We start from the raw sequence: 26245 nt of genomic DNA on the forward strand, positions 1-26245 counted from the left end.
GTGATATCCTATGGAAGTGAAGGTTTGTTGTTATTATGACAGGATAGGAAGAATTTTGCTTTTGAGCTTTGATGTTGGAAGAGATTCTTTAGAATATCATGAATACCAAGAAAATAAGCCAATGCATCATTGGAGAAATTAGTCCATAGTTCTCACTTGAGGCATAAATGACCAAGCTCAAATTATCCTACTTCAGACACATTATGTGAAGACATAACTTTCTGGAGAAGGCTCTAATGCTAGGATTGGTGGATGGAAAGAGAAGAAGAGGATGGCCTCCAGCAAGCTGGATGAACTCAATTGCAGTGGCAATGAGTGCCCAATTGAGAGACCTGAAATAGTTAGGGATAGATCAGGGCTGTCAAACTCCCAGCCCATGGGCCGGATGCATCATGCAGTGGCCACACCCATGCCCAATTTAATGAAGGGGGAAAAAGTCCCAATAAGTCATGTGATGCTGCCATGACAACGCGAGTTTGACACCCTCAAGATAGATCATCATGGAGAAAATCTATCTCTATGGTTGCTAAGAATCCACAACAATTTGATGGCACATAATAATAATAATAATATATCAAGGTAGTTACAGGTAGTTCTCAATTTAATTATCACAATTGAGACCAGTGAGTTGCACCCAATTTTACGAACTTTTTTGCCATTGTTGTTAAGCAAATAACTGCAGTTGTTAAGTGAATCATGCAGTCATTAAGGGAGTCTGGGTTCCCCCATTGACTTTGCTTGTAGGAAGCCAGCTGGGAAGATTGCAAATGGAGATCACATGACCCTGGGATGCTGCAACAGTTGTGTCACTTTTTTCAGTGCAATTGTAACTTCGATTGATCAAACGGTTGTAAAATGAGGACTACCTGTATTAAGCAAACAGGTATAATTTGCTTTTCTCTCTAAAAATATATTTTTAAATAGTGTATAGTATATAGAGCTTATCTGTTTGTTTAATCAGTGACATCATCAAAATAAACTCCATCCAATGCCATGTCACAAGGTCACATGCCTATTGGATAGGAAGCGCTACTCAGTGCCATCAAGAACAGCTGGTTGCCAGCTCTAAAATTAATGATTAAGCTAACTCTCCCCTGGTGTACATTGACCTCTAGTAACATTAGGGCGTAACTGCCTTTATGTTTAAGCAACCCCTAATTTGTGCACTTTTATAATAAAGAAAGCTCTAATGAAATCTTAATTTTTGTGGTGTTTTTAAAATCAGTGTCTGAAATGCATGAAAAAATAAAGCTACAGGCTTAATTCATTTATTTTTGACCAGGTCTAACCATAATTAATGCCATTAAAGCTGCCCTATAATCAATGATTAACATAACTCTCCTCTTGAATATCTCATCCACCGATAATCCTCACCCTGTTTTGTGCTTTTTTGAAATAACTAAAGTCCCAATAAAGTTATATTTTGTAACTTTATATTTTAAGTTTTAAAACCAGTGCCTGAAAAATGGGGGGAAAGATCATTGAAATCCACTCTTTTCTGAAAGTTAAAGACAAATGTTTTTGCAAAGTCTAACTGGAAACATAGGCACACACATCACTTTAAATATGGTGGGGGGAGCTACAGATTGCCTTTTTTCCTTTTCTGAAACCTAAAGACATATACCTATAATTAGAAACACACATACTACCTTAAATGAAAAAGTAAATAGAGCAGCATTCCGTCTGTTGAGCTTTTCTGAAATAAAATTAACGGCAGTAAGTTTTCAACTTCTGCTTACCTGCAAGCAGTGGTGGGTTTCAAAAATTTTTACTACGGGTTCTGTGAGTGTGGCTTGGTGGGTGTGGCATGGCTTGGTGGGCATGGCTTGGTGAGCATGGCAGGGGAAGGATACTGTAAAATCTCCATTCCCTCCCCAATCCAGGGGAAGGTTGGAGATTTCCTCCTGATCAGCTGGGATTTGGGAGGCAGAGAATAGATGGGGGTGGAGCCAGTCAGAATTTTTACTACCGGTTCTCCGAACTACTCAAAATTTCAGCTAATGGTTCTCCGGAACTGGTCAGAACCTGCTGAAACCCACTTCTGCCTGCAAGTCTGCAAATGAGCAGAGAGACCCTTCCCCATGATTTCAGGCCTGAAAGGGAGGTTTATTACATGTCCACACTTGCCTAGAGTAATTGCTCTGGACATTTAACCAGCCTCCCCCCCCCAATTTAGTGCTCGCCCAAAGTCCTCTACACTGGGTTTGCAGAAAAGCCTACCAGAAAAGAAAGTTTAGCCCCTGCTGATTCTTCAGTTTCTCTAGCAATATAATAATACAACTGCTATAAGGAATGTTTATTTTTTGTTTGATTTGTGATGATGTAATGGAATCGTTCACTATTGGCAATTCTTTCTCTTTCAGTCATATTCTTATGTTTAATAGGTTAATTGTGTGAATTAACAAAGAGGCAGCAAGGACAAATTGTTCTAAATACGAAGTAGTGAAATAGATTCTATAAAATAAGTAATAAACATCCAGAAAATAATATTGCCGAATGGTTTTTTAAAAAGTTCCAAATGGATGAATGTATCTGTATAATGTAAGACCTTTGCAGGACCAGAGTTGATTTCTCAAAGTGTACCTCATTAGTGTGTGTGAAGGGGAGCACAGGGGTTAGAATATTTGGCTAAGGTTGAAAATACCAATTTCAATAGTACATCCATTCCTAAATAATCTGAATTCTCATGGAAAAAGCAATAGCTTACTTTTAAAAGGTTTTTGTGAGGATAAAATATGAGGGGAGAAAATTCTTGCTGCATTGGGCAACTTGAAGAAAAGGCATTACACACAAAGTTAGTTGCAGTTGGTGTGCAGGATGTGGGGAGTTGTGGAATGAGAATGAAGAGAGGTTGTGCCTGAAACTTTAATAGAAAATAGGGCTTTGGGTGGAAGATTTGGCCAGTTTAAAAAGAAACAAAAAGATATAGAATGTTTATCACAAGTAGGAATAATGGCACTGTGTGAGGGAAATTATGTTTTTTCTATTAATCTCGCTATTTAAATCTCCCAGTGTAAGAAAATATTGTAGCTCAGGATTAAACTGTGAGATCCTTGGTGCTCTCTGAGCTTGCTTGTTATCTTGCAGAGGTTTCATTACCAAATTAGGTAACATCGGTGCTAGAAGGGGTTTGCTCTTATTTTATATACTAGTGGCTTGCCCTGTCAGTAGTTTATTTCCATTTTACTGTATTAATGAGAAGATTGAAGTAAAAATCTGCTTGAGGTTCTTTGTAATGAAAGTTTTGTATTAAAAGAAAGAGAATCTTTACATCTCAGATATTAAGAGAGATGCTTTTCAATCTTGGCAACTTTAAGATATGTGGACTTCAACTCCTAGAATTCCGCAGTCAGTGCTGGCTGGAGAATTCTGGGGGTTAAAGTACATACATTTTAAAGTTGCCAAGGTTGAAAAACACTGTCTTAAGTGAAGAGGTTTGATAGTCTGCTCCAGTTTAAATGGACCATATATTTGCCTTGGTATGGTCCTGTGAGGATTGTGGTGATTGGAATCATTAAATGAATTAACCTCTCATTTTCCTGGGAAATCTGAGATCCCTTTCAGTGTAGTGCTTGGCAAAGGTTGATTTTGTAACAGACGTATTTTCGGCAACTTGCTTGCAGTTTCCTTGACAAGGATTCCCTTAGATAAAATTTATTATCAAAACTTCCCTGGGGCCAGACAAAATAACTAGCACAGTAGGGAAGCTCTGGTTGCCTTTAGAGTTTAGTAGGGTAGCGGAGGGTAGCATAGTGTGAAAGAACCATAGTGTTGTGTGAAAAATAGTAGTAACAATAATCCATTAGGCAAGTTTGCTGCTTATACAACTGGGGAATGTTTGGGTGTCTATTCACCAAGGGGTTCTGTTCCTATAAGCGAAATAAACATATTAAGTTGCAGTTGAGGGAACTGGGATTTTTTTTACTGTGTTCAGGGAATTAGTAATCATATCACTGGGGAAAAATAGAAGTATCTTTTGAAGGCATTAGATTTCTGCCTGGATAAGCCAACAAGACTAATTTGGATTCAAACATGTATTGTTCCATTAGAATTGTGTCCTTTTGAGGGTCATCTTTATAGACAGTAACACATATTTCTATTTCTGGAACATAATCCATTGTTTCTCAAGGAATAGCAACCATTCATATTTGACACAGTTAAAGTGGTCTGGTATGTTTGGAAAAAATGAGGTTCCTACACTTCAAGCGGACAAGAAGAAGATCATAATGTATTGGTAAATCTGGATCAATAATGATTTCTGATGCCTAATCAAATACTTTAAGACAAAAACTATAAAGATGGAAGACCTATAAATCTGACTGCTGGAATAATGAAACCTTAGGGAAAACCAGGAATGGTTTCATATGCAAAAGAGGTGTAGAATCATAGGGTTGGAAGAAACCTTTGAGGTCTTCTAGTCCAGGGGTCTCCAACCTTGGCGACTTTAAACCTGGAAGACTTCAACTCCCAGAATTCCCCAGCCAGAAAATTCTGGGAGTTGAAGTCCTCCAGGCTTAAAGTTGCCAAAGTTGAAGACCCCTGTCCTAGTCCAATCCCCCCCCCTTTCTGGGTCAAGGCAGGAATCTTTACAAATGATTGTCCAGTATATTCTTGAAAACCTCCAGTGATGGAGCAGCTACAGTTCTAGGAAGGAAGGAAGCTTTTCCATTGATTAACTGTTCTTGCTGTCATGTCAGGAAATTTCTCCTTAGTTCTACTTTGGATCTCTCTTTAATGAGTTTCCACCCATTGATTCTTCTCCTGCCCTCAGGTGCTTTGGAGAATAAGTATGGAGTTCATAAATTTGGAGAATAATAGGATTAAATAATTATTCATAAATACATTTATGAATGGTTTATGAATAATATAACAGAAGCCATTGTTTTTAATCATGTTTTTATGTATGACAGTGCTTGTTTTTAAAGCTATGAAAAAGTTAACTTATACATCTCAGATCAAAACAAGCAACGGGACTTCCTGTTTGCTGCTGGCCGCCGCCAGACGTTCCTTAGGGATCGTCAGCTTCCACTGCCTGTTAGAGCCGCCTTCACAACGGAACGGCGGCTCGAAAAAACTCCGTTCCCATGAGGAAACGGAGATAGAGCCGGCAGGGGTGGGTAGAACTCTCTGCAGAGTCCCAAAAGTTTTTCTTTTACTTTTGGGATGGAGCGGATGAGATGCCCCATATCCCCAGCCGTTGCTCCGGGCTTTGGGAGACCTCTGCTAATGCAGAGCCAGGCGTCAAAAGCAAGCTTGCGAATTTGACAGATTACTCAAAGAAAATGTGAGCTGGACCTGTAATACTGAAGCGCAAGTATTTTACTTATCTTTTAAAAATTACTTAAGAGAATAGAGGAAGAGAAAGAGGAAAAAAGTTTCTTTTTAAAATGGCGTCTGCCGCGGCTGGAGAAGAGTTTGAGAGGGAAAGTTCTTCCGTTTTTTATTATTACAATGTAGCGGAATAAATACCACTGGCTACATTTGTAGACAAAACTCCGCTCCTGTTTTTGTTTTTCTCTTTTTTCCCTGGAGGCTTGAGTGTTGCTGGCTGGAAGTCTTTTGTCTTGTTTTTTTTTTTTTCTTCTTCTAACAAAGCCTGCTTAGGCGGAAACATGGCACTGAGGCTTGTGAAGTCAGACAAACAAATAGGTGGGGGGGATTCCCCCACCAAGAATTTAAAGCAATATGTTTTAACTCTTCAGTCCCAGAAACCTGATTTTAATATAATAGAATTTCTCTTAGAGGAGATTGAAAGAAGGGATGAGATTGTGAATCAGCAACTTGAAAAATTTAAGCAGGAAACTAAGGAATTGGTGAAATCCAAGTTTGACTTTTTGCAGCAAAAAATTTTAAAATTGCCAGAATTCATGATTCGGTTGGATACAAATACTAATTTACTAGAGTCAAAAATGGATGAAATTCAAGATAAATTGGACAATAGAATTCAAAAAATTGAAAATGATTTGTTAAATATTCAGGATTATAGTTCAGAAGAAAAATTTAAAATGGATGCTGACCAAAAGTCTGGTAATGTAGAATATCTGGAACAGAGGATTCAAAAAGAGGTTCTAAAGATACAATATAATTTCACAGAATATGCAATAAGACTTAGAGGTTTGCAGGAAAATAACAGAGATGACTTAAGGAAAATATCTTCTGAATTTCTAGCTGGGATTTTAAAGATTCAATCTGAGGAAGTGTTTTGTAGGATTGACAGAGCTTATCGAATAAACTCTTGGACTGCCAAGCAAAGGCAATTGCCTAGAGATGTGGTAATCTATTTTTCAGATAAAGAAATTAGGAATAAAATTGTGCAAAATTCCTTCAATTCTAATTTGCAATTGTATGGAAGAAAGATTTGGATTTACAAGGAACTCCCACCTAAGATATTAATGGAAAGGAAGAAATTTGGCTTTCTGGTGTCTGAGTTAAAAAGGAGAAATATTCAATTCCGGTGGGACGTCCCAGTTGGTATTATATTGAGATATCAAGGAGAAAGATACCAGTTAAATACTGTTGAAAGGGCGGAAGAATTTTATCAAAATAGGTTGAAAATGAATTTAACGTCTTCAGATATAATACAGGATAAGCAGAAGGAGCTGGAACTAAAGACAGAGACTGTACCAGATAAATTGCCTTTGGATTTATCGGATACCCCAGCTGGATTATCTACAAATTTGAGAGAAGTGCCATCTGATTTTAATGTGATGACTTATCAAGGCAAGGACAAGCATGGAAACCAATTAGAGGATATACAAGGGATAAAAAAGAAATGCGAGACACAAAAAATTAGGATGGAGGTCAAACCCACAAAAAGAAAACAAAAAAAGAAATAGGTTGTACAAAAATAGAAATTTCTAACCCAAGCAACAGTGAAGCCAGTGATTTTAAAATATGAATGATTATGTGAAAACATAGAGGAGGCGACATATTGGTCAATATCATCCTGAGGATAGTGGCAGATCTCTGCATTGCCGTAATTTTGGGACATGGAAAGAGCCTCAAATTGATGGTTTTGAATTATCTATTTTGAAACTTCTTTTTGTGTTGATAAATATATTATAATTATCTTGAATTATAAGGCAAGAGAATCACATTGGGACATGCAGAAGATCGGGTTGTTACCCAATACGATGATGGAAATTAATAATCCTGATGAAACCCACAATTATTATTATATGGAATACAATTATAATGTCACTCGGGTGGTTGTTTTTACTTTTATATATATAAGAAGATGTTTACTACTGATGGGGGCAGATATGATTGGAGATCTTGAATAAACTGTTGCATCCGCAAGCTATGTCACCCTATTATGGATGTTGGTTTTAACAATCCAGTGGAAAGACTTCAAGAAGATATTATATGGACTATAAATTTAAAGTTATTGTCTTTTCTTTTTTTTATTTAGATATAATGGAATATATATATATATATATTTTTAAGTAGTGTGGGCAGTGAATTAAAGATATCAAGAATTGTTGTGTATGGTAAATTTGTAAGACAGTGGGTGAATAAGCTAGCTACAGACTGATTAGTTTAAGAAAAGGGATTTTTAAGTGATACATTTAGGGGAGTGGAGGAAATGGATAGAGTGGAATAAATGTTAAATTAGATTTTATGGGGAGCCCGCTTTGAAATGTTATTAAAGTAGGACTTATTGTATAGTTTTAAAGTGGAAGGTGGTTTTGAATTGTTGCAATAATGCATAGATATAAAACACTATTATGCTAAATTAGAGTTATTTTATAATAGTTATAGTATAATGTGTTTGTTTTTTTTTGTTTTGTTTTTTTTTCTCTTCTTCTTTTCTGAAATGTATGGATAAAGGGGGATTTATAATACTTTTAGTAAGTAAAGGTCAGTATTTTGAGGAGGGAGTAAGTAATCTGTTATGAATTAGGGTTTTTTTTTTGTTACGAAGAAGTCACAGGGGGGGAAGGGTGGGGAGGGGGGGTTAGGGAGGGGGGGGAGGGGGGGGAAAAAGGGGGAAAAATTTGTATTTGAAAACCTTTTCAATAAAAAAAAAAAAAAAAAAACAAGCAACCACATGGTATAATAATAGTACAAAAATCAACTAAACCCACCTTAAAAAAACCCCAAAAGGCCCAGTAGCCCAAGAAGGAAAAACAGGAGTCATCTACAACAAATTGTGTAAGGTCTACGACAGCCACTGTGTAGGACAGACATATAGAAGATTAGCAGAGCAAATCCATGAATACTAATTAGCAATCAGAAGACATAATGAAAACTCCTTAATTTCACAGCTCATGGACAGACTTAATCATAGTTTCAACCGAAAAACTGAGCATCTTAGACCAAGCTAAGTCCCAAACTGTTAGAGAATTCCTGCAAGCTTTGAACTCAGACAAATTAGCCATCAACAGGCACATAGACATAAAAACTTACAGTATATACAACATTAAAAAAAGTTAAAAAGAAAACATAAAGACCAGAACATTTCCTCACCAGCTATCAACACCCAGATAAACAGGAATTAATGCCAGGATTAACACCAGACTAACAATGAAGCAGGGAATAATGGGCCCATCAAGGATATCAAGGAGAAAACAATACCTCCACCAATGCTGACAGGGCAAGCCACTGTATATAAACAAAAGAGGAAGCCCAATTCCCTTCTAGCACTGAAGATGTTACCTAGCTGAGTAGTGAAACTCCACTTTCCTGTCTGGTATGTCTATGGTAGATCTGGGAAAAAGAAAACTATTGTTTTTCCATTCTTCTGATGATTTGAGCTAAAATGGGAGCGAGCATGAACTACATTTTCACTGCCATCAGTGAACTTGTAAGAAAAGAATAATCAGTCTTTTGATATCCACCTATGAACTTTTTTTTAATGTTTTACCACTCTGCAACTTGTATAAGATTGCACAAGTTGTACCAAGCTGCTCACTTTTCACCAACTTCTACAATAGTTTTAAAGTGAAGTGAGGAGGAAAAAAAGAAGCTCACCAATTGGGATCCACCCAGGAGCAGTCAGAAAATCACAATTAAATGATCCTGGGGGATAACAACTGGACGCAAGAGGTTTCCTGCCACAGCCCAAGGGAGTGGTAGCATTTGCCTTCAATGAAATGAAATGGAGAGGGTGAGCCAGACAGCATTGCTGGTGCTGGCACAAGTCAGAAAGCACTACTTTTGATGCATAGATGGAAAAATCTGTGAGTCTCTTGGTAAGCTATGGAGGATGACATCATGTGTTCCTGGCCTCAGGACAGAGCTAGTGATCCTGTATCTGTACCAACCCAGTAAAAATAAAAGGACATACTCCAAGCTTGATGTAGGCCCATCCCTACCTCAGAGGGTGATGCTGTCCTTTCTTAAAGGGGTGGGATATAACTCTATTGCAATGTAAAGAAGTACAGATTTGTGAGGTTGGTGTCACTCAGCTGCAGCTGGGATTCCAACAGCAGCACAAAGTGGTGTGTTGTTTGGCTTTGCAAAAGCACAAGCCATTGTTTCTTGTTCAGTCACCCTGTGCCATGAGAGCAAAGGGGATTGCCTTCTTTCTCTCTTTCTCTCTCCTTCCCCCCTTCTCCCATTTCATTTGATTGGAAGAGGCATATTCTCTGTCTGAAGTCCTTATGATAATCAAAGGATTGCCTAGGCTTTCCTAGCAAAATAAAAAAGCAGTGCTAGCCATATTGACAATGAGAAAGGAGTATCTATAAAGCTTTATTTAAACTTCAAAACACCTGGTTATTGATCATTTAATAAGAAATTTTAAATCTCATCTTCATAAGTGCAGCTTATCAGACTCAAGAGCAGGGGCATTAGCTCTGACCGTCAGTGTGACTACAGTTGGCACTTTAAAAGCATGCGTAAAACAGACTCAACCTCTGTCTTCCAACAAAATTTGTATTTATAGCCTTAGCTTCAAGAAACAGTTTGGTGGAGGCACAGAATAAAAGAGGGGAAAACTGGAGAAAATCATGAAATATAAAGACCTGCAAATTTTAAAAAACCAAATATAGTACACACAGTAATAGGCACCTTGGGTGCAATCTCAAAACATCTGGAGCACCGCTTGACAAAATTACCATCAGTCAATTGTAAAAGGCAGCTTTATTTGGAATAGCTTACATTCTGCGTTGATACCTTTAATATTACTGAATAACAACATTTGCCTGTCCCAGATACTTGGGCAGGACTTGATGGATAAAAATGCCAAATCCAGTCTATATTAGTTTCTTATCAGGAAAGATTATATAGCTAAAAGGAATGTACAATTAATTTAGTCATCTGTATTAATAATTTTGGTTTGAAGTTATGATGGCCTGAGAAATAGTGATTCATAACCTGTCGTAGAAGTTACAACCACTGCATTACCCTGCAGTTATGTGGTCTTAATTTGGGTGCTTAGCAACTGGCTTGCATTTATAAGGGTTGCAGCATCTTGCAATTGCAATTTGTGTCTTTCCCAGCCAGCTTCTGACAAGGGAAGTCAATTGGGGGAGCTGGATTTGCCTAACAGCTGCACTAAAAATGGTTGTAAAATATAGTCCAGTCATGTGATCGCTCACTGAATGACCACTTAATAACTAAAATTCCAGTCCCAATTGTGGTCATAAATTGAGGACTACCTTTATGGTTTTGTTATTCAGTTACTACTACTATTTCCAAGTTGGAAGCACCAAAGTGTTTCCATAGTGAAAGGATTTGCCAGTGACATCATCACTGTCTGGGGGACACTCAGTTGGGGGCTCCTTTTGTGTCCCTGGAAAGTTGCCCACCAAAGTGGTACCCATGTATCTACTTACAGTCATCCGCTTTCAAACTATTGAGTCGGAAGGAACTGGAGCATGTGACAGGAGCTCATCCTACCTCAAGACAGCAACAAGGTCTTGAACGCAAGCCTGTCAATCTTCAGCACAGCATTCTAACCTCATGAGCCACCATGTTCCTTCAGTTAATGGAGTTATTCAGTTAATGGAATAATAAAGAAGCAGACACATTACTACTGTATATTACATGTATATCATTTTTAAGAATATTTAACAGTGCAATTGGTTTCCTTTGTAATACAAATTTAACCCATATATTATATAATTACAAATAATTTTAGATGCCAAAATGCATCTCCAAAATTGGGTTTACCTTATCCATGTATGGGTTTATCTGCGAGTATACTATTTACTGTAAATTTTTTTTAAATACCCATATATCCCACACATGCTTATATCCCATACCTAAGCCCAATTTATGGATAAATTGACACACACATTTTTAACCAAAATACTATGAAAAATGAAAAATCTGTGGATTTCCTGCAGATAAGGCAATTGTGAAAATTATATAAACAGTTTGAGGGTTGGCTTAGCTATAGCACTAGCACTTAGACTTATATACCGCTTTATAGTGCTTTACAGCCTTCTCTAAATGGTTTACAGAGTCAGCATATTTCCCCCAATGATTTGAGTCCTCATTTTACCGACCTCAGAAGGATGGAAGTCTCAGTCAATCTCAAGCCGGTGAGAATTGAATTGCCAACAGTCAGCAGAATTAACCTGCAATACTGCACCACCATAGCTTATTCACGACGGGCTTATCTATATACTGTAGATACAGTGTACATTTTATCTACTGTATATACTGTAGTTTTATCAGACTTTCAAAGAGTACACTGGCCCAAAAAGGCTTAATAAACCCTGGTGAGCACAAAAGCATGATCTTGGCCTATGAATGCCGTTCACCATCTGTGTACTGTAGGAAGAAGATGAAGCTCTGGAATAATGGCTGTGGGAATCTCCAGGAAAAACAAGGAACTGTTTGCAGATTTTTCTGTGCTTGCCACCCATCTTCCTTCAGCATTTAACCTTTGCTTTGCTTTTCCAGTTGGCAGGTTCAGCTGTTATAGCTTTTGGGCTATGGCTGCGGTTTGGAAATGTTATAAGAGATTTAGCAACTGATGAAGCCTCCCCAGAATATTTTTTTATGGGTAAGTTCCATATCAAGTATTACTGTGTAAATATAATTTTTCTTTGGTAGCAACAACAATAATCATGCGGGGCAAGAAAGCTTTTGCTTCCTGAACACTTTGGGATATATGTTATAGATTTTTGACTATTATTCATGAAGATAATCTATCACATATCATTATCTATATATATAAAAGCGAAAACTACTCATGCCATAATCACGAAATCTCCAGAACCGTAAAGCCTACAAACTTGAAATTTGCCACGTATGTTCCTCTTGGCTTCTAGGTGCTCACTAAGAAAGGATTTTTCAAAATGACCAATAGAGCATTAGTATTTCCTATATTATTATTAACACGCTCTGATGATAAGGAGTTCTACTCCCCCTCCCCACCTGAAAAGAAATCTGTTCCAAATGCAAAACACAAGCAGAGGATAGGCATTTCACTTTCAATTTTACTTTCACAGCAGGAAGCAGCTTTAATACAGAACACTTGAGCTAAGCCACAGCCAGGCTCCTTCCTGTCTCCTTCTTGCTCACACAGCAAATACTGTTTCACTTTCCAAACAGCCCTCTGATGCTAAGGAGTTTTACTGAGCTGGAAATCTGTTCCAGCTCTGATGCTAAGGAGTTTTACTCCCCCTCCCCACCTCAAAAAAAATCTGTTCCAAATGCAAAAACACAAGCAGAGGAGAGGGGTTTCACTTTCAGTTTTACTTTCACAGCAGCAAGCAGCTTTACTACAGAACAGTTGAGCTAAGCCATGCCCAGCCTCCTTCCTGTCTCCTTCTTAGTCACACAGCAAATACTGTTTGAGTGTCCAAACACCCCTCAACTCTCTCACACACTGACAGGATGCTAGCCAGAGGAATACCGATGGATGCTGCGGGGTGGGACATTCTACTCTTCCTCCCCCTCTCTTCCAACTGCCAGTTGCATTGTATCAACATCTCTGATACTACGGAGTTACACATTCTACATTAAGTTTCAGGCTGTAAATGTCAATTTATCACATAGCAGATAGTTTTGTAGCGAAACACAGGCATCCAGCTAGTAGAAAAATAATGGGGAGAGAGAAATTCTTAATTCTTTTTTTTTTCCACACATGTTTTTCACTAAAAATTCCATCCATAGACAAGTCATATGTTTTTCCTTTCATAGAACACCACCTTATTTTTAAACAAGTTACAACTTTCTCAAAAGATCATCTTTGGAGGGAATATTTTTTCTTATCACCACCATCACCAATTAGATGATACAAGTGATGTCACACATCTATTCTCCCTTCTAAGATTGATTATTTTTCACTTTTCAGAAGTTTACAGCTTCTGTATTTCATTTGTTTTATAAATGCATTTTAAAAATATACTCTAAAAGTTAATAAGAGATGTCCTCTTGAACACTGAACAAACAAGCAACTACTTATATGACCCTACATACAATCCCTACACCAAATCAAAACTGTGTTATGATCATTAATTCTACCTAAGGCAATGAAGTTATTGTGTAGAAATTTTCACCACTAACAGAGAATCATAGAGGTGGAAGATAACCTTTAAAATGTTAAATTCAGTCCCCTTCTCAGTGCAGGAATCCCAATTAAAATATCCATGAAAGGAGGCTCTGCTTAAATACATCCATCAGTTGACAGCTCAAGTCATCATCACCTTCCTGGTAATAGGTTTCATTGTTGAATTGCTCTGAATCCATATCCCTGCAATTTACATCCATTATTCCATATCCTGTCCTCTGGGATAATAGAGGTGTCTTCAAGATGACACCTTTGTCCAGATTTTTAAAATTTGATCATATTCTTATCTTCCCTGTTTTTCTCAGAACTTTCATAGGACTTAGTTTCTAGTCTTGATTATTCTCATTACTCTTTCTCTGAATGTGTCTAAATGTGGTGTCCAGAACTGGACATTCTGCTGGAGAGCAACTATGACCAATGCAGAATGAAGTGAAACTAGGATTTCAGAACTATGCATCTTGAAATAATGAATAGTGATATCAAGGTTGTTAATGAGCGCTAGAATCTAGACATTTAAGTATTATTCACTTGATGCGAAATCTTGCAAAACTGTATATAATCTTGTTTAAACAATGTTTAAATGTTTACTTGTTTAATCCAATCTTGAACTGAAGAAAATGTATGTGTAAGCCAGCTTTCTTAACAGCAGAATTGCCCTGTGAGCCCTAGATAGACTCATATAAGGGAGGGGGTAAAATACACTAAAGCATCTATGACAAAGCCTTTCTTTCTCTTGCCTGAGTCTAACCACTGTTGAGAGAACTTAAGTGTTTTTTACGGAGTGAAGTCCTGGCTCATAGCCCAGCCTTTCAGGGATAAAGATCATCAGATGTGACGCATTACACAAACCAAAATATCCAATAATTGGCACCTCTCTAACATATGCCCTTAGCGCCAGTTTCTCAACATAGTTTGATTTCTAGGCAGATATTGAACGGAATTGTTTTAGAATATCTTGTAGCCCAAATATTTTTTTAATCAGTATGGCAATGTAAGATATGCTTTGTTTAATATTTTGGGGGGGATGTTTACACAGTTCTTGAATTCCATGTCTAATTAAGCCCCAAATAAATCTCCCTCCATATAACACCTTGAGTTATCTGAGTCTGAAATTACACTCCCATACATATATGCTAGAGATCAAGCTTCATTGAACTCACTGGGTCTTAAATAGCCATATAGACACTGTCAAACTGTTTACTAAATCTGCACTACTATTAATCTTCTTATCATTCCCATCACCCATCTCCTTCCACTTATGACTGTATGACTGTAACTTTGTTGCTTGTATCCTTACGATTTATATTGATATTTGTACTCTATAACTATCTGTACTCTCTGCTTATTTGTACTCTATAACTATTATTAAGAACCTTATGATTCTTGATGACCGTATCTTTTCTTTTATGTACACTGAGAGCGGATGCACCAAGACAAATTCCTTGTGTGTCCAATCACACTTGGCCATAAAAAATTCTATTCTATTCTATTCTATAGGCTTGCACCATTAATATGCATCACTTTAAGCTTCTGTATCTTTCTAAATCTGACTGTAAACCTTCTGGCAGGGAGAAATAAATAAAACCCCAATTGCTGGTTAGAATATATTAATAGTTGCTAGCATTCAGGCATTTTGAAGTTTGCCCTTTTTTTGTCCTGTATTTTACCCATGCTTTCTTTGTTTGCTTGCTTATATTTTTTTTGTGTGTGTGTGTGTGCCTGCTTTATTAAAACAGAGAGCTACATTGCTGGCAAGAGTATTTTGAATAAAACTCCCTAGATGCAGATTGTTTGATCTCCAGATTAAAAACAGATGCACCTCAGCCTGGTCCTGCTCTGTGTCATCTATGGTCATTTTGGCCAGGATTGATGCAAATTGTAGCCCAGTACACCTGGAAACCTATTTTACTGGCAAAATGGTGATTCTAGAAGGTATCTCTACTTGTTTATCTGTAAAGGATCTGTGCTGCACAAGACAAAAGGTTCTCTGTATATCACCTTATTTACCAAATGGTGTATGTCTACCGTAAATATATTTAGAGGTATTCATGCTTGCCTTTAGCAAACTTAAACACACACAATATAGATATTCTTAAGTGTAGCCCACAAAGAAATTTCAAAATAAGGTACTTTAGATTCCACAATTTTAACAATTTCTATTAATATTTTTTCTAGCCATATTTTCTTAGGAACTGTGAAATATACTCAGAGTAATGACTATTTATTCTATTAGCAGGATCCTGCTTTAAGGGTACTATAGACTAAGACTCCTTGTTTCAAGGGCAGTCTGCTGGAAAAATCTGAGAACAAGGAAAGGAGAGTGACAGACATTGTCTTGGTTTTACTATGTAGCTACAGTTTTTTCCATCCCTCCATCCTTCTGAAGCAAGTTTGTGACTTTCCAATGGATTAAAGCTGGTATTATAGATGCAATTGATGTTCAGATGTAATATTAAGGGCTGATCAAAATCAAAAGCAACACCTGATTTCTTCATAGATATGTCAGAGCACAAAAGCTCATTCTCCAGGCTACAATATTGCAGAAAGAAATCGTAGTGCAGCAAATCAATTCAGTGTCTTGACACTTCTGAGAAAAATAAAGATATTAGCTTGATAAATGTTTTACTCTTAAATGAAGTAAGTCATCCAAGATCAGGAAAAGGCAGCTTTATTATTGTGGACTATAGCTGAATACTTTGGGGATTGCAGTGTAACTACACTTCTTCCAGATACCGTGTTTCCCCGAAAATAAGACCCTGTCTTATATTTTTTTAAACCCAAAATAAGCGCTGGGCCTTATTTTCAGGGAAGTCTTATTATCTTGGGGTGTGTGGAGCAAGACGGGACTCCTTTTGCAGTCTTACCTGATTTCCAGCTCTGTCTCCCTAACCCTAACCAGAGGAAATGGCGGGAAACTGGCTGTGCATGTGTTTAAATATTTTCGGGGAGGGCTTATTTGGGATGGGTTTATTTTAGTGCATGCGCTCAAAGGTCCAATTGGGCTTATTATCAGGGGATGTCTTATTTTCAGGGAAATAGACTAGTATATAACTATTAAAATATTTTTCTCCTTGCTTTTAGCCAGAGACACTAGAGATAGCTAAGAAGACATTTTAAAAATAAACAAAATTGTATAATAAAAAATAAAAATTAAAACAAGATAAAAACTCAACTATAAAATGAGATTCTATTAAAACAATGCTTGACAAATTTGATAGCAAGATCTAAAGGTAAAATGTTAGCGCTAACAAAGTCCTGTCAATTTTGTATTTGATAGGAATGTTTAAGGGTAAAAAGATGAAATATAGAGAATCTCCAAGCAGATTTGTAGTTTCTTTAATAGTTTTGATATTAACTAAAAGAAAAATGTATTAGCAGCAAAGTTTGAACAAAAGATATAATTCTTAATAGTAGAGTGGCAGACTACATTTATTAAAAAAATCATTAATTTGATAGGCATTAGATCCACTGAGATAGTGAACGGGTTCTTTTAAAATGGTTTTAGTATGACTAGGTTCAAAATAAATATTCCCTACATTGTCTCATTTTGATCATAGTGATCCATCTGGCAAGATTGCTATTTAATGATACTCTGGAGGAAAATTGTATTAAATAATTCATCATCGTTGAAAATTTGGAAGAAAGTATTATTAGAAATCAAATTCAGCTCTTGACATTTTTCTCCATCAACAGCTGTTTTAGAAATTTGCCCTTGACTATCAGTTGTATTGTCATATTACATATATTGAAGCAAGACTTTATAAAATTATATATTAAAAAAAAGTCTATAAGAACACCTACACATGATGGCTGCCACAATCCATAATGCCTCAAAACAGTGGTGAAATCTAAAATTTGTTACTACCGGTTCTGTGGGCGTGGCTTGGGGGGGTAATGTGATTGGGTGGACGTGGCCAATTTTTTTTTTTTTTACTTTTAAAACCATTTTTTCTATAACCTCTTTGGTGAAGAGGTTGTAAAAAAATGCTTTCAAAAGACTCTGACAATCCCAGCTGACTTGCCTGATCGGCAGAGACTTTTTTTCTTTTAAATGCCTCTGCCATCAGGCAACTCAGCTTGGATTGTCAGAGGCATTTAAGAGAAAAAAAGGGTTTTTTTTCTTTTAAAAGCCTTTGACGATCCCAGCTGAGCCGCGCTATCATCAGAGGCTTTTTTTTTACTTTTAAAAGCATTTTTTGGCCGATGAGGTTGTAGAAAAAATGTTTTTAAAAGTAAAAAAAAAGCCTCTGATGATTGTGCGGCTCAGCTAGGCATGGGGGGCGGGCAGAATTTGCTACCAATTCTCCGAACCACCTGCTTCCATTGCTACCGGATCGGGTGATCCGGTCCAAACCAGGAGCATTTCACCCTTGCTTCAAAGGTTGGGCAAGGCTGGCTGCATTCCAGGGGTGAAATCCAGCAGGTTCTGACAGATTCTGGAGAACCGGAAGCGGAAATTTTGAGCAGTTTGGAGAACTGCCAAATACCACCTCTGGCTGGTCCCAGAGTGGGGTGGGAATGGAGATTTTGCAATATCCTTCCCCCAGGAGTGGGGAGGGAATGGGGTTTTTGCAGTATCCTTCCCCTGCCACACCCACCAAGCCACGCCAACCAAGCCACACCACGCCCACCAAGCCACGCCCACAGAACCAGTAGTTAAAAAAATTGAATTTCACCACTGCTGCATTCAATGTCTGGAGGCCACTTGTGCAATGCACCAAGGCTACTCTTGCTTCTTCTCTGGAGCCTAAGAGCCCCATTCATCATATGAGTGGGAAACATAACAAGATTACTATTTTACCACTGTTAATGCTAGTGCTGTTTCATGTTCTTTGGCCTATTACAACTAATAGCCTGATGTAAGAGTTATTTGTGGTTGCATTTCTGCAAGGCTACTATTCAAATGTTTGGTGAAAGAAAGAATAACAGGCAATCCATGTGACAGGGAGAGGTAAATCTGCTGAGTTACATTAAACATCTTTTTTCCTAGTTATTTACATTGGCAGTGTTACAGCTATTCACTGGTTTCGCAGAGCCAAGCACCTCCAATGAAATCAGTCCAAGATAATGTTACATTTCCTTCTTTGGGCATCTTTTTTGATCAGATACATGTTTTTGAGAATCACAGACTTTGTATTTATACGAAGGATGCAGTAGGTTGGTTTTAGATGGATCCTTTGGTATGGTATGACTTTCCTGAAGCAAATTCCTCAAAAGGGAAATTAAACCCTGGATATATTGCATTTGTCCCCACCGTTTTTTGCATGAAATGTCCCCCATAAGACAAGCTATAGTGTACAATGAAGTTCCATTATCCATAAAGACAATTATGTTAAAAACTTCAGAAGAGGTCAGTACATTGCAGAATTGATGTATCATACTTATAAAAAGGTAAAGGTAAAGGTTTCACCTGCCCAGTCATGTCCAGCTCTAAGTGGCAGTGGTCATCTCTGTTTCCTAGCTGAAGGAGCCAGCATTGTCAAAAGATGCTTCCGTGGTCATGTGGCCAGCATGACTATATGCTGAGGTACAGGGAATGCTGTTATCTTCCCACCAATTGGTACCTATTGAGGTGCCTATTTTATCTACTTGCATTTGCATATTTTTGAACTGCTACATTGGCAGGAGCTGGAGAAAGAACAGGAGCTCATCCCATCATATGGTGCTTGGGTATCAAACTGCCAACTTTCTGGTCAACAAGCCCAGTATCTTAACCACAAGGAAGTCCACCCATCATATTTAAATGGCCACTCATCTAACAAAAACATGTATCTAAGCAGACAAATTTGTCAGGTGCCTGATTTTATTAGCCAACTGAAGACTCATGGAAATATCTGAAAATGTATCTTCCACCTGAACTTTCTTATAGCCAGTAACTATTTTAGTAAATAGAGCCATGCAAATCCCTTGAAATATTTTTTTTACATTGCAATGTAAAAAACATCTTTCTCCAAATCATTAAAGCAGCTGTATCTTTTTCTGGGCTCCCATGACTCTTTGAAAACTTTCTCCTGCCATCTCCTGCATACCCAGCTAGTATACTTCGGATTCAATGTAATGATTAAGTTATTGAACAGGGAGACCCGAGTTTGAATCTCCCATAGAGACATGTCTACAGAGCTCATTGGATGATTTTGGGACAATCCCTTTCTTTCACTATAACCCTTCCTACACTGAGACCTGTGGCTTTGTCCTCTGAATGCCAATAAATAAACAAATTAATAAACCAACAAAAACACCTATTTCATAAAAAATATGGTCCAGGTTAGACTGATTTAAATTTTACAGATGTTTGTAAATTGTATGCTGATATTTGGCATAAATGTAGTTTTACATTTGCAAAATCTTGCGGAGAATTTCAGATGTTACTGTGAACCTCTACTTTGTTTAGTACAAGAAAGGGAAAACTCTGGCCAATCCGAAGTTGCTGAACTTTAACTCTCAGGCATCCAGTAATTGAGGAATGCTGGCATTGGGGGCTATTGATTCTCTGCCCTTTTTTTAACAAGCAGATTTACCCATTTTTCTTGGTCAGCTAATAAAAGTTTGGAGCAACTTCTATGGCTGAAGGACAAAACAAAACACAGCTATCAGAAAAAACTGTGAAATTAGATACTGGCATGTGAGATTTAAAAAGTTACTGCAGGTAGTCCTTGACTTACAATCACAATAGAGCCCAAAATTTCTGTTACTAAGTGAAACATTTGTTAAGTGAATTTTGCCCCGTTTTATGGTGTTTTTGTCACAGTTGTTAAGTGGATCACTGCAGTTATTAAGTTAATAACACAGTTGTTAAGTGAATCTGGCTTCCCCATTGACTTTGCTTGTCAGAAGGTCACAAAAGGGGATCACATGACCCCAGGACACTGCGGCCGTCATAAATATGAGTCAATTGCCAAGCATCCAAATTTTGGTCATGTGACCATGGGGATGCTGTAATGGTCATGAATGTGAAAAAATGGTCATAAATCACTTTTTTCAGTTCCATTGTAACTTTATGAAAGACTACCTATAGTTTCTCCTCCTGCTCAGGTCAGTTTTGCTACTATCTGATTAGAAATACGAAGACTTGATTATAACTTCTAGAAACTGTCTGGAATTTTCTTCCTCTTTTCAGGCTCTTGTGTATTTTTGAACAGGTTCTGCTAGATCTGCCCTATTTTTAACTTTACAATAATTTACAATTATAGTCCTGTATTTTCCATTGACTTGGCACATGCCTGCTGTGTTAAGTCCCATCACTGCCCACAAAGTAGGCTTTTGCTGCTGGATCTCTTTCCTGGCCTTATTCTGAAAACCTGCTCTCTGCTCATCTTTTCCATCCACTGGCTCCGTCCCCTTGGAAACAGGCTGGCAGCTGTGCTAATAGCTCAAGCATGCCTTGCAATGTAGGATTGGGCCATGCCAGGTGGAATAAAAGTTCTTATTGACTTCAGTTAAATTTCACCAAGGTTGTCAGGCAGTATGAGCGCCCACCGTTTGATCTCTGCATAATCTATCTACCTGTCAACGGAGTGCGAGTTATGATCTCAGAGATTACAAACCAAATGACAAGTGCTTGGAAAGTAACAAACTTACACTGAACTGGCTATCCATAATCAATGTGTTAGGATTCTTGTGCCCACTTACAGAGTCTCAGTGCTTGTACATTATTTTGCAAACTTAGCTTCTGAAGGTTCCGTTCGGACATATGTGCTAGTCATTCCCGGCTCTAGGGGGCAGTGCTCATCTCTGTTTCAAAGCCAAAGAGCCACCACTGTCTGAAGACGTCTCTGTGGTCATGTGGCCGGCATGACTAAACACCAAAGGCGCACGGAATGCTGTTAACCTTCCCACCAAAGGTGGTCCCTATTTTTCTACTTGCATTTTTTATGTGCTTTCGAACTGCTAGGTTGGCAGAAGCTGGGACAAGTAATGGGAGCTCACCCCGTTACGCAGCCCTAGGGATTTGAACCGCTGAACTGCTGACCTTTCGATCGACAAGCTCAGCATCTTAGCCACTGAGCCATTGGGTCCCTCCATCTGAAAAGATGAAAAGCTCCATCTGAAAGATGGGTATAAATAAATTAGCCATCCATCCCAACCAATTCTAATGAGTTATTTAAAATATCAGAGGAGCTTATGATTTAACAGTTAAATTAGATTTCACAAAGTAAGTTTTTAAACTGTTATTCCTAAAACTCTGAAGATCTGACACTAATCAGAGGAGGTAGTACTCATTGTTAATCCTATGTTAGTGTTGCTAGTCCAACTTTCTAGACCCCATAACAGCCAATCTTGGGAAACGTTGTCATGGTTCCTTTCTGGTATTGTTCCTCAGCATCTGATCCAGGGGCAACCACTGATAGAACTGTAATGATAAATTAGACATTTGGATTTGCATATATGGCCATTCCAGTTTATGAATCATAGGACACAGTGGGGAAATGGCTCCCCCATTTTGCACATGGCTCCACTTTCAAGCTCTTTTTAGCAGCTTCCTGACTTCAAATCAACTCTTTATTATGGGAGCACAAGTTGGTTTTTTAGAAACCAGTTAGGACTCAGACTCCGCCCTCCACTCATTTGCTCCCTGAAATAGATGTTGAAATAAAGGCTGCTGTATTTGGGCTGCACAGATCTGGACATCAGTGAAATGGCAGCAAAGGGAGACGGAAAACTCCACAGGTTTGCAATCCAAGTATGTTAACCCTACTTGGAGTAGACAACTGACTGCCAGTTCAAGAAACAGAAACAATTTTATTCATAATTTGGCAATTGTAGCAGAGGTGGGTTTCAGCAGGTTCTGACCAGTTCTGGAGAACCGGTAGCAGAAATTTTGAGTAGTTCGGAGAACCGCTAGTAAAAATTCTGACTGGCCCCGCCCTCATCTATTCTCTGCCTCCCGAGTCCCAGCTGCTCAGGAGGAAATGGGGATTTTGCAGTAACCTTCCTCTGGATTGAGGAAGGAATGGAGACTTTACAGTATCCTTCCCCTGCCATGCACACCAAGCCATGCCACACCCACCAAGCCACGCCCACAGAACTGGTAGTAAAAAATTTTGAAATCCACCACTGAGCTGTAGGTACCTTAGAGTGGAAGATCGGCACCAGTATTTATGTGATCTGGGGTCCATTAGTAGCAATGCTCTTTATTTTGTTGATGTAACTGTATTAAGATTTGAATAAAGATAAAATCTTAAAGAAGCTAATATCTAGAATAAAGAAAAAAATGCAAGAAAAAATAGAAAACCCAAAACGTAAAAAACAAGAAAGAAAATATTTTTTAAAAAAATAACTTCCTATTTTCTTTACAGAACGTAAAAGTATAAAGTTATCTCTTACTCTATGGTTTATTTAATTATTTTGAGAATTTATTTATTTATTTATTTAGAGAATTTATATGGCAGCCCACTCACTTTCAGTGACTCTAGGTGGCTTACAAAAAATAAAAAACTCAATATCAAAGAGTAAAAACAGTAACCCCCATCCCTTTGATGACAATAAGCAATCAAACAAGCCACTTGACGAGCTCCATCTCACTCTGAGTTTCCCAGGCCCTTTGGCAAAACCAGGTCTTCAGGGCCTTGCAAAAGAGTTTCAAAGCAGCGGCTAGTCTAATCTCCATGGGGATGATGTTCCAATGGAGATTACCATGGAGAAGGCCCTTCTTCTGGATTCCACCAGATATCTCTCTTTAGGAAAGAGGACCCACAGCATTCCCTGTCTCCCTACTCTGGTGGGTCAGATGGATTTAACTGGGAAGAGATAGTCCTTCAGATAACCTGGCCCCAAGCCATGTAGGGCTTTAAAAGTGACAACCAACACCATAGTTACAACATGACTTTCATTTTTTCTATCATCTATTTTTTTCAAATAATCAAAACCATAGATCATAAGTTCATTTTTTCTGTTTCACGTAAGAAGCCTATAAGGGATTTCCAGCCAACAATAAACTTTGATAATGTCTGTTGTCTGATCGAAGATGTCAATTTGGCCATCTCAGCAAGTTCCTTCATCTTCACTATTTGTTCCTCCTGTCTGAGTAATTTCAAGTGTTTCCAACTTTGTACATACAATAACCTCGTTGCAGTTATTAGGTATCAAAACAAAATGCCATGACTTTTTCTATTTGTTTATTGATCAGTCCGAAAAAGAAAGTCATTGGCTTCAATTGTGTATTAGTTTTTAAAATCTTCTGAATTAGTATTTATTTAATATATTAGTATATATTTAAATCCAACATTTTATAGTTTTTTTCACATCCACTAAGTATGGTAAAATGTCCCATCTTGTTGTTCACATTTCCAACATAAATTTGAAGTACCTTTATGCATTTTAGCAGTTTCTCCGGTGACATATACCAATGATTTACTCTCATTCACAAAAATTATAATATAATATTTATAATAATATAAATGTCAGTCCTTTCAACCATATCTTTTCCCACTGTTCCATTTGTATATTATATTATATTATTTCTTAGCCCATTTTATCATACATTCTTTCACTTGTTCTTCTTCTGTTTCAAATTTCAGTTTGAAGTTTATACATTTTAGTAATAACATGTTCTTCATTTGTACATTTTAAACTGAGCCTTACTCTGCTCCAAACCAAAACTTCTTTCTGCCATTAATTGATAGAAGTAGTTGTCAACTTACAACCGGTGGGTTAATGATCATTTAAGGTTATGACAGACTTTTAAAAATCCACTTACAACCCATCCTTGAAGTTACAACTCCTGCCCTCCTCCCACAGTAATCTGATTGCATTTCAGGTGCTTGCATTTACAACCAGTTGCATCATTCTGCAGTCACATGATCACAATTTACAGCATTCTTTGCCAGTTTCCTATGCTTTTAGCAATGTTTTTGATATACGGAAGTAGTATCTTTTTCACACCTTGTGTTGACTGTGCTTTGGGGTGTTGAGTGGTCAGGCACTTTTTGATAAAGTTGTGTGGGTATTCATTTTGTTGAAAGATGTATATTGCATTAAGCAACAACCAAACCAAAACATTTGGGAATTCTTGAATAGAAATGGTCTTCTTTCTAGCCTTCTTAGCATCTCTTACCTCCTCTATTGGGTTTATTTGGGAAGAATGCTTAGAATAGAATAGAATAGAATAGAATAGAATAGAATAGAATAGAATAGAATAGAATAGAATAGAATAGAATAGAATAGAATAGAATAGAATAGAATAGAATAGAATAGAATAGAATAGAATTTTTTACTGGCCAAGAGTGATTGGACACACAAGGAATTTGTCTTGGTGCATATTCTCTGCCATCTTATTATTTCTTGGTGCCAGATATGCTCTGGGTAAAACTTTAGGTAGGGAGTGGTTACCCTTCCTTTTCTGAGGCGTTTCTGCTGCTGTTTGTTTTAGAAAAACCTTAATGGGACAGCTTGTGCTTTTAGGATATGAAGTCATGTCTGCCCTCAAAGCTAGCAAATTTCCTCCTTAGAAGTGGGTGCCTACACAAAAGTGTAGCTAAAATAAGAGCAAGTTTCTTCTTGTTTCATCCAGGCGTGCTGCAGCTTTCCTTCTCTTGTGAAGTTAAAAATTATATTCTGTGCTTTACTACTTTTGATTAAACCCTGCTTAGTGACTTTGCAAACTGTGAAAGCCAAATGAAATCTGTTACTAAGGGGAAGAAACTACAACTGGCTCTTATAAGATGTCAAGAAATTACACATACAATCAGCAGAGGGGGGGAGAGAAAACAACTCTCCTGCTGCCCAGAATGTATATTATATCAATTATGTGATAAGAAATTAAAAAGGAAGGGGAACCTTAATGTAAGAAAGGTGCATATAGAAGTGGAGTACCGGAGAATGAAATCTGACAGCAGTTTTGAACATGCAACACCAAGCCATGTGCTGTGACTTGCTAGGCTTGTTTCATATGATACATTAAGCAACAACCAAACCAAATAATAATACAGTGCTACCATAAGCAGGAAAAACCAGTATCTACCTCTAGGGAAACTCCCAGCATTTTTAGCTGCCACCTACTATGCAATGATGGCATTTTGAAAGAAGGAAATGAATCCACTAGTAAACAGATCTTTTTCAGCCAATGTGCCTCTACTTCAGGAAAAAAAAAACATGTTTGTCTCCCTCTTTATGCTTTTCCATAAAAGAGGAGGATTCCCCACTCACCTCCCTATAGACTGTAAATTGCAGCAAGTGGCATGGGAGTCAGGCAGTCTGCGTTTATTCTGTATGTCTGTACAGCTTGAGAACTCACTGGCTTGTGATGTGGCAGGATTTAGCATAATATGTAAATCTGGCAATAAATATTATTTACTTTCAGATCTCCCACTGTCATACTTTTTTTACATTTAATCAGCTTTAACCCAGTTTTGAAGGTAATTCCTGCAGACATATGCTTAAATTAGTAGCTTTCTACTTTAGGTAATAAGGAACAAGTCTAGTATTTTATAACAGGAGTGTTTTGAAAAGAGGCAAGGTATTTGGTTGGGACCTAAGTTTCATTTGAGATTTAACCCGGGCTCTGTAAGGTAAAAAAACCATGAATCCTAGTTTGGCCAACTGGATAATTGTGGGCTACTCATTTTCTCTCAGTCCAAGGAAAGAGGCAAAGAGGCAGAAGAGGCAATCTCCTCTGAATAATCTTACCAAGCAAACCTCAGGGACTTGTCTGAGAATCTATTAAACAAGGGTGGGAAAAATGATGACATTTCAAACAATGTTATGTAACATGCTGTTTGGGTCACAGTGTCTACTTGAAAAGGTGGATTGAGTTGTTCTGATCTGTGATGAACAAAG

At 37.7% G+C, this 26245-nt stretch overlaps 1 protein-coding gene across 1 annotated transcript in view; it reads left to right on the plus strand.

Moving 5' to 3' along the window:
• The window catches only part of TSPAN2 (tetraspanin 2), a 60470-nt gene that overhangs the window by 10778 nt on the left and 23447 nt on the right, over positions 1-26245 (plus strand). The window contains exon 2 of the mRNA XM_034414238.3: positions 11857-11959. Within this exon, the coding sequence (XP_034270129.1) occupies positions 11857-11959 (103 nt within the window). The remainder of the gene's footprint in view (positions 1-11856; positions 11960-26245) is intronic.

Source organism: Pantherophis guttatus, chromosome 3 (assembly GCF_059756535.1).
Source record: "Pantherophis guttatus breed Tessera chromosome 3, ASM5975653v1, whole genome shotgun sequence".
Lineage (NCBI taxonomy): Eukaryota > Metazoa > Chordata > Lepidosauria > Squamata > Colubridae > Pantherophis > Pantherophis guttatus.